This window comes from Phaenicophaeus curvirostris, chromosome 8 (genome assembly GCF_032191515.1).
Source record: "Phaenicophaeus curvirostris isolate KB17595 chromosome 8, BPBGC_Pcur_1.0, whole genome shotgun sequence".
Classification (NCBI taxonomy): domain Eukaryota; kingdom Metazoa; phylum Chordata; class Aves; order Cuculiformes; family Cuculidae; genus Phaenicophaeus; species Phaenicophaeus curvirostris.
In genome coordinates, this window is record NC_091399.1 from 18,912,209 (window position 1) to 18,928,978 (window position 16,770).

Consider the following 16,770-nt stretch of genomic DNA (forward strand, 5'->3'; position numbering starts at 1 on the left):
CCCCAGCAGTAGAATCTGTACAAGCTCTCTCTGCTGGGTTAAGGGCTGCTCAAGAGCTAAAGCCAGCACCGAACCCATTTGCCTCTGTTTTTAATGAAGGTGCCTCCTGTTAATGCTCCTGGGCTCCGCCAAAAGTTGTGTCCTCTCCAGATCTAGATCTAAGCTGCTTTTCTTGAGGCAAAGCACTGCACCTCCCTACTGGAAATGAAGCCTTCATGTTTCCTTCCCACCATCAGCACAAAGGTATGTGATCAAAAGAAACCAGAAAAGCCCAACAACCTCCTGGCGCTACCCAGGCTGGCATTTGTGTGGGCCACTTGATGTGCCTGTTATAGACTTCTCCTGGTAGAATTCAATCTGGTGGGGTTTGTTTCCGTAGCAGAGGAGTGGATGGATCAGCTTCCTATTTAATTCAAATTTCCGAAGCTGCTCAGACATTTCTGCTTGTCTCCTATGTATTATCACACTTCTAATCAGTATTTACCTCCTAGTTGATTACATTTGAGAATTGAGTTGCGCAGATCCGCTCCTAGAAGTAGCTAAGTAGAAAATCCAGAGATTAAGGCACACTTTTTTAAAATAAAAACTGCTAGAATAACATTCAATGACCTACTTGCTGCAGTCAGTAATGGACTGTGATATACACACACCTTCCTCTGTTTCTCAGCATCACTCCTTACTCTAGCTTGGAAAGCAAGAGGCTTCCTCTAACGGAGGAGACAATATTCTCCAAACTAATTCTTTGGCATCTTTATGCTCAATGAATTACTATACAGTCCCCTGCACGGGTATACGCCTAAAGTTTATTCTGTATTTGTGCACCAACTAAAAGCATGTATTTGCAGTCTTAAAGTTAAGAAATTAAGTAGAGGACAAAGCCTCTTGCAACTTCCACAGCTACCAGATGAACCTTAAGAGCCCATCCATAAAACACCTCAATCTGGGGGATAAACACCAGTACTGTTTCAGAAATAAAGCAACAGGGCTCTCACCCTCTGAGATGCTCGAGTCATGGAACATGGTTTCAAATGCCTGGTGGGTCTCAGCAAAGGAAGGCCGGTCTGGTGGGTTCCACTTCCAACCTGCAATGTGAGAAAGCAGAGTAAGTCTCAGTGCCTGAAACAGGTAGGAGATAATTTTTTATTCTTTCCAAGGAGATAGAAAAATACACAAGCCTTCCCAGCTGCAGCGAAACTTTGATCTCGTACTATTGCACAGGCTTTAGAGTCGTTCACAGATCTTATTATAATTCATAGCATCAGTCAGTCACCCTACCATACTCTAACAAACAGGTCTTGAGAAGAAGGAATGATGATTTCTATGGTCTTTTCCAACCTAATCATTCTATGATTCTATGATTAAGGAGCTTCCCATGGCATGCTTGGAGGATGCATTTTGTGCAGCCTTCTTAAACACGTCTCCTGCACAGGTACTGTGTTTGCAGAGAACTGAATTTCCTTCTGATTTGATGATTCTACAGTAAGGTTCCTACTAACAAAATACCAGTACAATTTGCCACAGTGTGTCATCTAGCAGTACTCGGTGATGACAGTTTCTGAGAGTGAATTCTTGTTCCCTAGAGACCAGGCTCATTTTGCATCAGTAACCAGGTACATCTCAGGTGACAGGGCCTTTTCTGTATCAGCTAACAAAATGGCACATAAGAAGCAAGGACTTCAGGGTTAGCTACAGATTTTTCCCACCTCTGCCAGGCTTTGTCCCCCAAAGTCAAAGAAGATAGATACTCACATGCTCTCATCAGTTCATAGACCTTTGGAGGGCACCCCTCGGGTTGTTCCATCCGGTAGCCCTTTTCCAGCAGATCATACACCTGAGAGAGGTCAATGCCTGGATACGGTGACATCCCGTAGGTAGCAATTTCCCATAACAGCACCCCAAAGGCTGCAAAAGGAGGAAAACAGGATTCCCCGGTCATGTCTGCCCTCTTTTTGTATAGCTCATTACATTGCAGACTGTACTGCAGCTTGAGGCAGTATCTCTTTCTTGCAGATATTTCAGGCCAGCCTAGATGAAGACACGACATGCTGGTGCGCAACTGTCTCCTCCCCGAGTGCTTCTGCCCGAGCCAGAAAGCAAGTTACTATTTAGGGTGGCAAAGAAAACCAAAATAAAACAGCACAGACCACAGAAGTGAGGTTTTCTTACCCCACACATCTGATTTGATTGAAAAGGTGTTATAGGCCAGGCTCTCAGGAGCGGTCCACTTGATGGGGAACTTGGCTCCAGCATGAGCTGTGTAGGTATCTCCAGTCATAAGTCGACTTAAGCCAAAGTCAGCCACCTTCACCACGTGATTTTCTCCAACTAAGCAGTTGCGTGCTGCCAGGTCCCTGGATAAAGGAAAAAAGCATACTCCTTTAGTGGAGCAATAGCAGGGCTTTTGAATACAGTCTTCTGGTTGCACAGCCTGTCCCTCGCTTCCAATTTGGGAAGCACTCTTTTTAGACAGCAGGTAAAGGCAAGGTGTCAGAAACTGAGTGGACTTCTTCTTAGGAGCAATAACGTAAATCAGCATTAGGCTTCATTCTTTACATTCTGTTACATTCCCCGTATTGATAGCTGTTATGATGAGTTTATGTTTCCTAAGTCTAAGATGAGATCAGCAGCTCATCACACACTGGTAACAGCTTTATGGCACTTTATCTGACTGGATTAGAAAAGCAGTTGGGGTTGACAATGTCTTGCACAAAGGAGGTACGTCACAACAGGGTAATATCAACTTTCATTGCTGTCAGGCACTAGGATGTAAGCCCACTGCAGGCATAAAAGATTCCACTGTCCTGCATGTGCTGGGACAAGCGGCCGATGCCTTGGCATACCTGTGATATTAGCAGCAAGCACAGAGCAAACGCACAGTGTTCTCATGCTTGCTAGCTTGTTGAGACCTTGGAATCCTTAGTAAGACCCGTGATTTAATAAAAAAAGAATGCATTAGATGGAAACCATGAAGATAAGGCGCACATCTGTGGTAAATAGTCAGTCGCACTCCACCACCGTAACTGCAGGATTCTTACAGGTGGAAATTCACTGGCGTAGCCGCTGACTGGGTACAGAAACACTATATAAGGCTTTTGTCCACTCAATAAAGTGATCTCGGTTGCTGCCTCAGAACAGGGTCCGTGCCTCAATTGCTACAGCCCACCATAAAAGTCATGGGGAGAAGGTATTGCGAGATAGTATTGATATCAAATCAGCCAATGGATAATCCAGTGTGAATGCTAACTCTGGAAGAAACCTCCCCAAAAGGAATTACTCCTGGGCCACCTTGCTGGTAGCGTGTTCATCAGTGCAATCTGAGATTGTACCAGCCCAGTGCGACTTCACTCACCTGTGAATGAAGTTCTTCTTCTCCAGGTACTCCATTGCAGAGGAGATCTGGGTGGCCATGTAGAGTAGCACGACAGCAGTCACTTCCTCCCGGTTGCACTCCCGTAAATAGTCCAGCAGGTTCCCATAGGGCATGTATTCTGTCACAATGTAAAAGGGCGGCTCCAGGGTACATACACCTAGCAGTCAGGAGGAGGTGGCACATGAATAAAGCTTCCTTTTCTTTCCTAGCTTACCGCTGTTCCTGATTTAATATCTATTTGTTGCACTTTGTACAATGAGTGTTTTTCTGAAAACTGAAGGCTCACATCTACAAGACCTGGATCAAACTTAAAATTCAGCGCTTACATCTATTTATCTGTCCATTCATTTTAGGATAGAGAGCAATATGTCTATCAAAGCACCACTGTTCCCATACGATATAGATGCAGGCGTAGTTCTGTTCTTTGGAGGGTTACAGAATGAAACAGGAGTTATTTTGAGCATCTGTGATTTGTTTTGCTTCCTTTCTCCTCGTTCATAAAGCCAAAGAGTGGCCAACTAGAAGCAGGTACCTGTCAACTAGCAAGATTTCCAGACTGAAATGTCACTATCAATTCATGTGAAGCACTCCCATGAGTGCTAGCTGGGAAAGCGATCGGCACGGTGGGACCTGCTCCTAAAGCAGCACTCTCCCACATTCCTCACATGGCTAGTTGCTACAGTCATTGCAATCATGTACAAAGTATGCGTTAGCGGAGGAGGAGTGCAACAGGATACTCAAGTCAAATCTCTGAACTCCCCCTGCACCACTGCTGACTGCCTGTTTACATCCTTACGCACACACAGGAGTGAAACACAACTACGCTGTGCATCAGAAAGAGCAAAAATGCCTCTCTGTGATGAGAAATCTTTCAGTCTCTGCTTCTGGAACCAGACAGGGCTGGGCAGACACTTCATCTGTGCCCATTTTTGAAATGGCTACAGAATAGTCGCCATTATTAAAAGCCTTCACATTCTTCACATTTCTCCTTTCATCCTAGGCTTGGCTTGACAGCTTTGCTCCTGAAAGCAGCAAAAGTCCCAAGGCAATTAAACACTAGTAAAGGTTTAGAGTGTCTCCTTAAGAATCTTTGTACGTGTAGAATTAACAGATATGCAGACTATTTAGTGATCACTTAATGCATTTGCCAGTGAGACAAACAGGGCACAGCCGAGCTGTGAAGCCTTCAGACTTCTTGCATTTGTGTCCTGTTTGATCTGACTTGCATCTCCACTGCCTCAGTCTCCTGTACTTATTTGGTGATACATAACGTCCCTTACAACAACAGCGATCGAGTTGTCTTCTACTTAATTATCAACTGATTTTTCTATTTAGTGCAGCTTTTTCTACAAATGTCTCTGATTTGAGGTGTACGAAGAATGGTATTTGTTGTGCTTCCAACATAATTGTTTTCTTCCACTTTGAATTTTCTTATAATTTTGTTCTGTTCTATCAGAAAAATAAGTGATAGAAAATAACTCTGTAAATTTGATTTAACACAGCAGCAAAATCCGACCCTGATAACTGAACCCTGGAGCATGCCTGAGGCCAAGGGCACAAACTAACGGGAGGCTGATACTGCAAACTTTTACATAATGCATATTCGTGCCTCAAGAGCAAAGCTGTCTACTAATGTAAGTAACTATATTTGATGTTTTATTTAAAATTATTGTCTCTTAGCTTCAAAACAACATGAAGGATTAAGCTGTCAAAAATCCCACCCCATAACCTGACCTGATTCAAAAAGTTACATAAGCACAGAAAATCTGCCACTGCTTTTAAACAAGACAGATTTCATTTTGGCAGAAACTCAAGTAAGAACTTAAAGAGCAAGGAATATAACTGACCTAACAACTGCACTAGATTTGGGTGCTTGATCTCCTTCATCACAGCAGCTTCTTTCAAGAACTCTTCCACCTCCATGGTATCTTCCTAGATAAACAGAAAGGGGGAATTTTATCTTCACAACCGAGGTCTACTTTACATCACATATCCAAGATGAATATAAACGATGGCATCCTTATATCCACCCTACTGTTCTGGCTTTTACCAAAGCAAAATATAACACCCCTGAAAAGCTGCCTGGCTGGCCTGCAGCATGGCCAAGTGATAGCTCTGCAAGACCCAGAAAGTGCTAGGCTTTCTTGTTTGGTAGATATTATTGCTATCAAAGCATCCATCTGTGGCTGGCGAAAGGAAGACTATTGGGATCACTGGTTTGGTTCCTCTGCCTTGCTATAAAAATTGAGCTTGTAAGCTCCCTTACTCAGGGAGTATGCAGAATTGTAGCTTTTAATGTTGAAACAGAAGGCTTTGAAAAGGAAGACAAATGGGGAAGCCGAATGTTTCCCCAGGAGAAGGCGAGAGGCTGTAGAAGATATATCCAATACCTTTAATTTTTTATAGCTTCCATGGTTCTTCTGAGGGCAGGGAAGTGGGCTTGGTAACCATTTCTACAGATCTATTTTGGACGTGCAGTTCTGCAGGTGCTTCCTGGGTCAAAATTTGAAATTGTTTCTAAGCCACGTGCACTGGTGCAAGTTTGATAAGCTTTGTTCTGCAAAGCTACCTTCAAGCATAGATTTTAGGCAGATTAGCACACACCATTTTCTGATATTCATGTCATTAGCTGGCATAATTGAGAACATTACAATGTCCTACCCTTATCGTAAATGGTGACCACATAAACAGTACATAACAATCTGAAAACTCACCTTTAATGTTTTCACAGCGACCGTGAGATTGTATTTCTTCCAGACACCAACGTACACCTCACCATACTGCCCTCCCCCGAGTTTGTGCTTCATGGTGATATCAGTCCGCTCCATCTCCCACTTGTCGTGGATGGGGGACACTCCGTAGACAGTGGGCTTATTGCACTTGGGTGCCGGGTAATGCAAAGTTGTCACCAGTCCATCCGCGACCGTTGAGTGATGGTGCACTAGCTCTGCCAGCGTGCTGAAACGGCTTTCTGCTGTCACATATACCTGTTAGGAACAAACCAAGAAATCTGCTTGAATGCAGGCAGGCGGAAGCTTTCAGTAACACTGGAAAACAGGTACCAAGTTTTAAAAAAAAAGAAGGTAAGGGGACCAGATCTGATGTTCTGATGTTGTTGGGCAAATGAATATTAACCTGTGGGATTTCTTCCTGCAGAAGGCAGCTACATATAAGCTGTAGCCGGGGAGCAGTCCTATCTCCTGCCTCATGCTTTACAAGGGTAAAAACTGGAATTGATGTAGCCAAATGAACAGCGAGTTTCTGTGTCACTCAAGACATTATACTGATATTTGATCAAGGTTTCAAAATGCCGATCAAAACTGCTGGCCTACCAAAGCTCTGCTTGTTCACAACTGCTTTGACAGGACAAGTACCATCTGCACTTCTCCCAAAGTGGTGTTCAGTGAGTTACCACCAAAATCTTGGCATACATCTTCTTTTGATATTAATCAATCAGCGAACCTCTTTCCTCTCACGTACACCCCTCTGTTAACAGTCCACAACTTGACATTCTGTACCACCTCTTAATTAGTATCCTTATTTCCTCTCCCCACAGCATTATCAAGAGTTCCTTACCTTTCCATCTGAGGTGGTATTGATCCTGTAGTGGTAAACGCGTCCTTCGTACCTGAGCGAGATGGATAACTGCCCTGGGCTGCTCTCGCTTTCACGAACCAGGAAGCTGCCATTGATGAGACTGCTTAACAGATACTCAGCTGCACTCCGTGACACCGGCCCATGGTACCATGAATGCTTTTCCAGGCTGTTCACTGGTGTGATGTAGTTGCTTGGTACCCAGCCCTGCCCATTCTTCGAACGTACCTCACTCCATTCACCATTCTGGTTATAACCCAGGACTCGCAACTTCTCACCTGTGACCAGGAAGAAAGCAAAATTAGCACAGTGCAATCTGTTGGGTCTCATCAAGGGAGACGCTTGCTACCAGCTGAGTAAGCCTGGCTTTGTAGCTTAACAATAAAAATCTGCACCAGATATAACCAAAATGCTGTATATAGAGCATTTATGAAGAAATGTTTCAGACAGAATACCTAGGATACTGTTCCCTCATTTACTGCAGTGTGATGGAGGAACTCAAAAAGCTTCTTGTAATCTAGCTTTTCAGACTAGAAAGACTTTTTTTTCCTGAAGGGATGACATTTATTGTCTTCTTGAAGCCTTAAATGGCACGTGATTTAATACAGTTCTGCAGGTGATATATGTACTGAACAGTAATAGAAAACCTCTGTGCGAGTCTTAATTCTTGATTTTGCCCCATTTGAAAGTGCTGAATTCTGTTACCATCAAGCCTGGAGAAGAGGAGGCTGAGGGGAGACCTCATTGCTCTCTACAACTACCTGAAAGGAGGTTGTGGAGAGGAGGGAGCTGGCCTCTTCTCCCAAGGGACAGGGGACAGGATGAGAGGGAATGGCCTCAAGCTCCGCCAGGGGAGGTTCAGGCTGAACATTAGGAAAAAATTTTTCACGGAAAGGGTCATTGGTCCCTGGCAGAGGCTGCCCAGGGAGGGGGTTGAGTCCCCTTCCCTGGAGGGGTTTAAGGCACGGGTGGACGAGGTGCTGAGGGACATGGGTTAGTGATTGATGGGAATGGTTGGGCTTGATGATCCAGTGGGTCTCTTCCAACCTGGTGATTCTATGATCCTATGATCTAATGTAAAGGTTTTCCTCTGCTCCTCCCTAAAATAACTGGCATCTCGCAGGGCCAGTGACCTGTGGAACCTAGAACAGAACAACTCTGGCTGAGCTAGAGTGTTGGGCAGCATTTTACATTTAGCAGGAGAACTGCCCAGCAGGTGTCTCTCCGACACAAGTGAGAGAGAGACTGTCTGCTTACAATCATCAATTTAGAGAATAATCTTTTCTAACTGTACTCATTCCTATTCCTGTCTAGGGAAGGATCCTGCTTTCTATTTTCTGTTGCTAAGTTTCCAACCTAGTAGCTGCTCTGTGATTCACAGCCTTACCTTTGGTGATGCTGAGCGTGTTGTCACCGCTTGCTACAAAATCGTAAAGTGCAACAAAGAGATTGGGATCGCTCTCGGTGGCTCCAAGCAGGTTCTCCTTGGAGCTCCATCTGATGGCTTCATTCAGTGCCTGGGGCTCAACATCGCAACCGTAGGGGCGGTGCAGAGCCTCTGGAAAAAGAACAGAAGAGGAAACTACTTTGTCTACAATTGTAAGTAGATCAAGCCCCAGTGTAGAGCAGAGCAAAGCTGCTGCTGCACAATATGCTCTTTACAGAAAGGGAACACCACGTCTGCACATCTTAGAGCAGTGGGTTTCAATCACCACTTTGCTGACTCTTTATTCTATAGGTTATTTTGAACAGGGGGCAGAGAAGGTGATTAACTCCCTCTACACCAAGGAGCAAGCTAGGTGTATAAAATTCCTATTTAATATTTATTGTATTATATATAATTCTATTTATGTACACCTCTATTGGGAAGTATTTAAGCATTCATAGATAAAAAAATGAGTGAGAAATTAATTGTGCTTGTTTTTATTAGGTGAAGTAGTGAAGGAAACTTTCTGATGCTGAAACATTGTGTGTTATGTCTTTATTTTTTCTGTGGCTGAAGAAGAAAGCCTGGATCCGAAACCAATATAAGAAATGCAGGTAAACCAGCCTGAATTATGGTGCATACAAGACTGGGTACAGGGGGCAGTACCTGATGCAGTGTTAGCAGAAATGATGGTGATTTGTCGTCTCTTCCGGACTGTGTAAATAAAAGGTGGAAAACAGGCAGGAACACAAAGGGGTAAGGGTAACACCAGGTATCTAGCAGTGCTTCTGAACACCCAGGGAGTCCTGTTTTGCTGTTTCAAAGGACAATTGATGAAAACTTGATAGTACAAGGGACTGAGGGGAGGAATCAGACTTGTTTTATAGACAGAAATCCCTAGAGTTCCTGCGTTGATGAAAACCAACCTAAATACGCAGGGGTTTGGAAAGAACTGTTGTAGAAAGTAAAACTTCCTGAGCACTTCACAGTTGTGCTGCACTAAGACTATCACTGGCTTTTCAACCCACAGAGAGGTTTTTCAGGAACCATAGAATCATAGAATCACCAGGTTGGAAGAGACCCACCGGATCATCAAGTCCAACCATTCCTATCAAACACTAAACCATGTCCCTCAGCACCTCGTCCATCCGTCCCTTAAACCCCTCCAGGGAAGGTGACTCAACCCCCTCCCTGGGCAGCCTCTGCCAGTGCCCAATGACCCTTTCTGGGAAAGGGAACATGCAGCAGAGTAAATTTCAACAGTAAGACAAGAGAAAGAACGACGATGTAGTTTCATACACATGGGCTGCTCAAGGGGGCAAAAAAATATAAAGGTGTAAAGATAGAAATATTTTCTCTGATTGCACAACTGACATAAGTTCCTGTCCCAATACGCATTTCCAGATTCTCTTGTTGAACTTACTTATGGAAAGCCGCTGTAAAAAGGTTTACTTAAATGCACCAAATATAAAAAATCCTCTTTAAAAAGCCGGATGCTTTCTTCACTTTACAGTCATTGCTTTGGCCCAGTTCTGAGGGGCTGAGAAGTCTGGGTTAGCATGTTTTTAAGCAGGCCACCACCAGAGAATGTGTGCGCAACACGCACCTCCCCACACTCCCGTGGGGCTTACGTTCACGAGCAAGAGCTAGTCTAGAAGCCACTTCATAGAATCATAGAATCATAGAATAACCAGGTTGGAAGAGACCCACCGGATCATCGAGTCCAACCATTCCTAAAGACTTCCAAACTTCGAACTTCCAAAGAGAACAAAGAGCTCAAATGCAATACAGGAAGGGAAAACTGGGAAGTCGGCGAGACACAAAACAGGAAGGGGCCAGCGCTAAGGAACAGGCAAACAGATGCCAAAGCTGTGTCGCGGGACAGAGCTCAGCCCTGGAAAATGAGGACGTAGAGGGGTTCCCAGCACCTACGTGCAATTTTTTTAACCCCATCGTAGGTATGAGAGAAAGTAAATGGTTGAAGTTTGTTCTGTTTCGTTTTAAACACCTAGCTGAGTGGCTTTTGCTTGCATTTCTGGTCATCAGTCAGAGTTGAACTGCTTGCCTAACCTGCTCATCTTGCAGTTATTGAATAACTGACCTCCTGAGCCTTGCCAAAGTAGCACCCTACCAAGGTTCTCTCCACAAGAACAGAGGTGACCAGAGATTAAGCTGCCAAAATGTCACTTCTTTGGTTTCATTATCTGCAGATACAATATTTGATAGGAATGGCTGGACTCGATGATCTGGTGGGTCTCTTCCAACCTGGTTATTCTATGATTCTATGATTTACACAGGCTGCTTTTTCCTAACCACCAACTGCAATTAGTTTTACAATACACTGACCCATCAGACTGGTGCTATCATGTAAAAGAGAGGAAATCCCAGTGTCTGCTCAGCGACCAACATTATAGTGTGGCTGCAACATCCCATGGTAATTTTTTAGGGCAAGAAGCGTGCGTATGCATGTCCAGTTGTTAAGCACCAGAAAAGAACATCAGTTCCTCAACCCAGCTCTCTTTATGATATAAAGATACATATTTAATTAGAGAATACATTCTTTATACCCCTACGCTGACTTGTGTTAGTGCCTTACGCAAAGTCACTCAGAAAACGTGCTACACAAGAAATCTGACTTGTCCACCCCGGCTAAGGAGCAAGCGCAAAAGTAGGCAGCGTTTCCAAAAAAAATATCTGACCTTGCAGCTCCAAAATACCTTAATGGTGGTTACATAACTGCTTACTTTCAATGATATATTTGCTCAAATGTGAAATGCTTTAAATAAAAATGTATGCATCTGTTCTAAATCAAAGCATACTTTAAGATTCCTTCTCAAGTCAGAAAACCTTATGAACTGAGCATCCAACTCCTACTTAACACAGAGTTAAGCATTTCACCAAGCCTTCGATGGGCAAGGCTAACACTGCTAGCCATCAGCTCAGCTTCAGAGCCACTGCAGCACATCCCTTGGCCAGCTAAGCCTGCCCACACCGAGCCCAGCTGCAGGTCCTTGAGCCAAGGCAAACCCAGCAGAAATGCCACCTGCAGCTCAGTGCTGAGCAGCTCTGCCCACATGAAACCATTTGTGGTGCTTTGCTGCATTGCCAATGAGGATTCAAAGCAGATGTGGGACTACCACCGCTTCCTTGGGAATGCCTAGGAGGCTGGCACATGCTTGAACATTCACTTTATGTACCCAAAAAAGCCCGCAGAAGTTAATATTTGATGAGGTGCTTCAATCACTTAGCTACAGTGCTTACCTAAAAATCAAATGCTTTTAAGATTTCATGACTCACTGACTTTCTTCACGTTCGCTTTAGAGTGACTTGGATGCTTAAGTAGCCATAAAGGTTACTCAATATCCACTAAAGGGGAATTTACCAGGCCATAAAAGCATCTATCGCAAGCTATTATTACACAGGAACGCATGCTGCTCAGTACGCTGTGGGATCTATACCATCCAACATGTGAGGATATGGAGGGCCAGTGATCGCATAGACCTCATGAAGGAAACCAAGATGACCAAAGCATATCGCACATTATATCCCTTCAACTGAACAGTCTGCAAGCTCCATTCACACCGTGAGTAAGGAAACGAGCTGGCAAGTTTAGTTTTGTATCAGCTCCTGTTAAAGGCGAACAGTAAATCATACGTGACCGCTTTCATTTCCTATACAAAGGAAAACATCTGTCGCCATTTAGTGGGCAAGTAATACACGGTGAGCAAGGAGGTTATGCTTCGCCCATCTCCTTCCTTTTTTTTATTCTGACAATACAATTTGCTTCTCTCCAGATACGAATGCTTCTCCTATTCAGACACAAGTAAGGAGTGTTTTGTCCCCAACCTTGTGCTACCAACACAACCATTACCAATCCCTTCTGTCCAAAGGCAGGAGGTAAGATATGCTAAATCCTAAATTTTACAATTCATAGAATCATAGAATAACCAGGTTGGAAGAGACCCACCGGATCATCGAGTCCAACCATTCCTATCAAACGCTAAACCACGTCCCTCAGCACCTCGTCCACCCGTGCCTTAAACACCTCCAGGGAAGGTGACTCAACCCCCTCCCTGGGCAGCCTCTGCCAGTGCCCAATGACCCTTTCTGTAAAGAATTTTTTCCTAATGTCCAGCCTAAACCTCCCCTGGTGGAGCTTCAGACCATTCCCTGTTGTCCTGTCCCCTGTCACTTGGGAGAAGAGGCCAGCTCCCTCCTCTCCACAACCTCCTTTCAGGTAGTTGGAGAGAGCAATGAGGTCTCCCCTCAGCCTCCTCTTCTCCAGGATAAACACCCCCAGCTCTCTCAGCCGTTCCTCATAAGACCTGCTCTCCAGCCCCCTCACCAGCTTGGTTGCTCTTCTCTGGACTCGCTCCAGAGCCTCAACATCCTTCTTGTGGTGAGGGGCCCAGAACTGAACACAGGATTCGAGGAGCGGTCTCACCAGTGCCGAGTACAGAGGGAGAAGAACCTCCCTGGACCTGCTGGCCACACCGTTTCTGATCCAAGCCAAGATGCCATTGGCCTTCTTGGCCACCTGGGCCCCTGCTGGCTCATGGTCAGTCCCTGACAACCAACACCCCCAGGTCCCTCTCCTCCAGGCAGCTTTCTAGCCAGACTTCTCCCAGTCTGTAGCACTGCATAGGGTTGTTGTGCCCCAAGTGCAGGACCCAGCATTAAGAGCTGAAGTGTTCTCTACTTCTGAAATAATAACAGTGTAACTCCTCATAAAACTGAAGCGCTTTAATAATCCTAAAAAAAAGATAAAAGCAAGCAATCTGTTCTGCCCACAGCTGGACTCACTACAAGACAAAGATAGACTTGAAAGGATCCACATGCACCCTGAAGCACTTGGAGAAAGACAGGAAAGGGATGGCATAGCATTATACCCCTGAACACCATACCTGTGAAACTCACGCCAGGCTCAGAGGCTCCTTCGCCAAGGCAGCAGAGCAGCTTGCCCTCTTTGCCATAGCTGCTAGACTGGAAAAGGACCGTCCCCACAACCATGCTGTGCTTTGCAGCAAGCAGAAGAAGCTGCTGGACCCGAGAAAACCAGTGTGGCCACCGCCAGTGCAAACGCCACCACGTGCAGAGGACGTCTGCTCGCAAGGCTGGCAGCCAAGGAGAAAGCAATTGCTGCCGAGCGGGTGAAGGAGAAACTGGGAAAACCAAGCTGTGGGTTAACATGGTTATTAGCTGGAAGTGAGGGTGGAGCTTCCCAGGGAACACTGAACAAACAGAGGATGTGGGGACTGGACAGCAAGTTGAAACAATTTTGAGATGAGCTAGAAAGACAGAGTTTTGTACCCCTAAGAGTTAGGCAACAAAGTGTTTGGGAAGAAAGCAAACAGTTTCCTTGGAGAAATTCCTTTGTACACATCACAAAACAGATCACCCATTCAGGGGACTGCCCAGATTGACTCATTTTTCCACTCCACATACCACTGCTGGAGCACTATTTACATGAATCAACAGGATACGGTTAGCAAAAATACACGTCTAAGAGATGCACAATCACTGAGCAAGTAAACGCTCTTGAGCATTTTGAAGTTTCAGAAAGAAACAGAAAGCAAGGGCAGTACAGTACATCCAGTCTGAGTCACTTATTTGCTGATTTAGCAAGACTCAAGAGAGCTCTCCGAAAGGAAACCACCAAGTTACCCCTCACAAAAAGTCTAGATTTGTTTGATGAATTCTTTAAAAGCCCTAGTTTTCTAACAAAAGTTGCATAGCTCGTAGCAGGACAGGCTCCTCCTAACATGTGGCCAAGGAAGGGTTAAAGAACAAGCCATCTCCACAGCAGCCTCACACCTGGGAGGGTGGTGGGCCTGCAGAGGGGTATAAAAGGCAGCAGGGAAAGCCAATGAAGCCATTTGGTCTTTGCAGAAGGGGAGAGGTTGTTGCAGCTCATCAAGGAGCATTTCTATAACCCTTGAACCCTACTTTTCCAACAAAGGCAGCTGCAGGGTGGCATGAGGACTCGGATCAGGCTGAAGGTAAGAAATGAGCAGCCTGGTTTACTTCAAGTATTTGAGTTTTCTAATGCTGTGGATGTGGAAAAGCACTACATGCAATGGTGACTGTGCTGAGGTGACAAGGTGTTGCTTTTCCCTGTGTGGTCTGTAATGTGTTACTCATGTACGTGGAAAAAATAACCAGGCAACCTTATGACACCGGCATGCTGTTGTTCTCCTGGATTTCCAAGGAGTGGGTGACTTCTTCTCCAAAGCTAAGCTTAATGAATCCTGCAGTGCCCTACTAGTAGCTATGGGTTGAGATGCCTTCGCTTCAGAGCTCCCACGGTCTTTGTCTTTGCCTCTCTGTTCCTGCCTCTTGCGGTTTGTCTTCTCTCCTCTTGTTTGCTCCAAGCACTCTCAACTACACTAGTGTCTGTGCTAACCTCAGTGTGTCTGTTATGCACAGAGAATAAAATGAACTTGTAGAGAAAGATAGCGTGGCCTCAGAGACACCTGAATGAGCTTTTTTACAAAAACACTTCTCAGGTGGGTGAAGTGCTGGGGCCTGATCCCAAGCTCAGAGCAGTGTGGGTGATCCATGGATGGTTCATATTGCATTGCGCCCTGTTCAGTCTGTAACTTTTCACATTGCCATTATCAGTAGAATTGTGCTGTGATACTCTTAATATATGAGAGTGTGAGCAAGCGTTTTATTATCCGTGTGATTGTGCTGTGATATTTGTGGTGCAAGAAAGCCTGAAAAAAGGAGGCAAGAAGCAGCTGAGGCTAGAGACTCTGCATTTTTAGGGTGATGCAAGTTGTTTCTTCAATGGTATAAAAGTTATGTCCCTGCCAGCAAGGGTTGGAGAGACCTCACCCATGAGTGGAGGCACTGCATGGGTCTCCCAGTTGCTTAGAGCCTCTCCAGACCCCTGCTGTGAAAGGCCCTCCCAGTGACTGTGGATCTGCGTGATGACAAGAAAGCAATGTATCATGATGTATCTCTCTTAATTACTGTACTTCCTCTTATAGTAATGATTAGATGCAGTGCCTTTACAAGCTATTGCTGTTACCTGGTTGTTGATCGCTATTAATCATTTGTTAACTTTCTTGCTGTAATAACTTGAGCAAAACCTGATTTCAGAGTATTTGAGAGTTTGGGTTTTTATGATTACTTTTGCTAGAAGCGTCTTTTGTGGTAAACAGTGATTCTGAAATGGTACCGGGAACAGCAAGCTTCATATGGATTTGTGGCTAAGCTAGTCTTGGCTGTGATAGTTAACCTTTAGCTGAAATAATGAATTTACTTGCTAGTTAAAACACAACAGCTGAACAATTGGTATCTGGAACAAAGGAGGATTAGCTGAAAGTTGGATTGGATTAATAACATCACTTACAATTGTATCTATGGGCCCTATCAATTTTGGTCTCTGTCAGCAAAGCACTCTTAGCCAGAGCCCCATGGCTGGCTGGTCTGTTAACGAGCTCCTGGTGGGAATCAAGCAGTGGCTGGCATTGGTGTTACAGCCAAGCCACATTTTGGCCACAGGCTTCCCATAACAGGGGAATTCTGTTCCTGCACCCTTCCAGGCTGCCTCCTGGAGGTGTTTCTCAGTGGGAAGGACACGGGGTGTCCCTACATAGTGTGTAGCTGTTGATAAGGTCCTGTCAAACACACCAGGGCAGAATGAAACCGGGCATTTTTCTACCTTACGGAGAAGGGTCATTTCTTTTACACTGATCCTCCTAGATAGTTGTTCTGTTCTGTAGGCCGTTACCTTGGCGTCTGCATCCTGTTCCCATTCCCTTCACAGTAAGTGCACAATAGAAAATCTTAATCCTGGTACACTCAGTTTCCTCGGTAGAAGAATCCTCCTTTCAGGCACAGCAGCTCTTCTCAGGTCTTTAGACTGTCCTCTGTGGTGCCCTTCAGAGCTGTTTCCTGAGAATAGTTACCCTTCCTGTTCAACCTAACAGATTGCTTTAAAAGCATTTCTTCAGTTGTGCCAGCAGTGGAAAAAAGCTGAGTATAAGGAAATCCTGCTGACAATGCTACTTTGAAAGCTACTGCTCAGGAAGCTTCTAAAATATTCCCTGTACTCTGAATTTATGAACCAACTGTCCGTTTGTCTGAAACTCATGTGTAAATGGAAATGAAGTTCCGAAAAGGACTTGTGTTGCTGGTGGCAGGCTGAAGTGACAGGTTTGTCAATGGAAGGGAGACAGAGAAAGGGTTACAGGGTAAATACTGGTTATAGCATACAGGCTCAATCTGATAACTTAGATTTCATACCAAAAACCCTAGGGTGTACATATTTGTGTGTATATATACATACACACACACACACACGGTGTTCTGGCTTCTGGCTTCTCACATGCCTCTTTGTCACAAAGGGACACTTGAACACAAGGCCACCAAG

The 16,770-nt window shown here is 44.9% G+C and overlaps 1 protein-coding gene across 6 annotated transcripts in view; it reads right to left on the minus strand.

The window, feature by feature from the left end:
* The window catches only part of ABL2 (ABL proto-oncogene 2, non-receptor tyrosine kinase), a 49,593-nt gene that overhangs the window by 8,023 nt on the left and 24,800 nt on the right, over window positions 1-16,770 (minus strand). For 4 of the 6 annotated variants that reach the window (XM_069862651.1, XM_069862647.1, XM_069862648.1 and 1 more), the window contains exons 2-9: window positions 8,352-8,522; window positions 6,947-7,242; window positions 6,085-6,357; window positions 5,218-5,302; window positions 3,350-3,527; window positions 2,167-2,351; window positions 1,750-1,902; window positions 993-1,082 (exon numbers count right to left, since the gene is read on the minus strand). In XM_069862651.1, coding sequence (XP_069718752.1) covers window positions 993-1,082; window positions 1,750-1,902; window positions 2,167-2,351; window positions 3,350-3,527; window positions 5,218-5,302; window positions 6,085-6,357; window positions 6,947-7,242; window positions 8,352-8,522 — 1,431 coding nt within the window. Of the gene's footprint in view, window positions 1-992; window positions 1,083-1,749; window positions 1,903-2,166; window positions 2,352-3,349; window positions 3,528-5,217; window positions 5,303-6,084; window positions 6,358-6,946; window positions 7,243-8,351; window positions 8,523-13,294; window positions 13,564-16,770 lie in introns of those variants that run through there. The other 2 variants (XM_069862645.1, XM_069862650.1) reach the window with 2 other exon arrangements.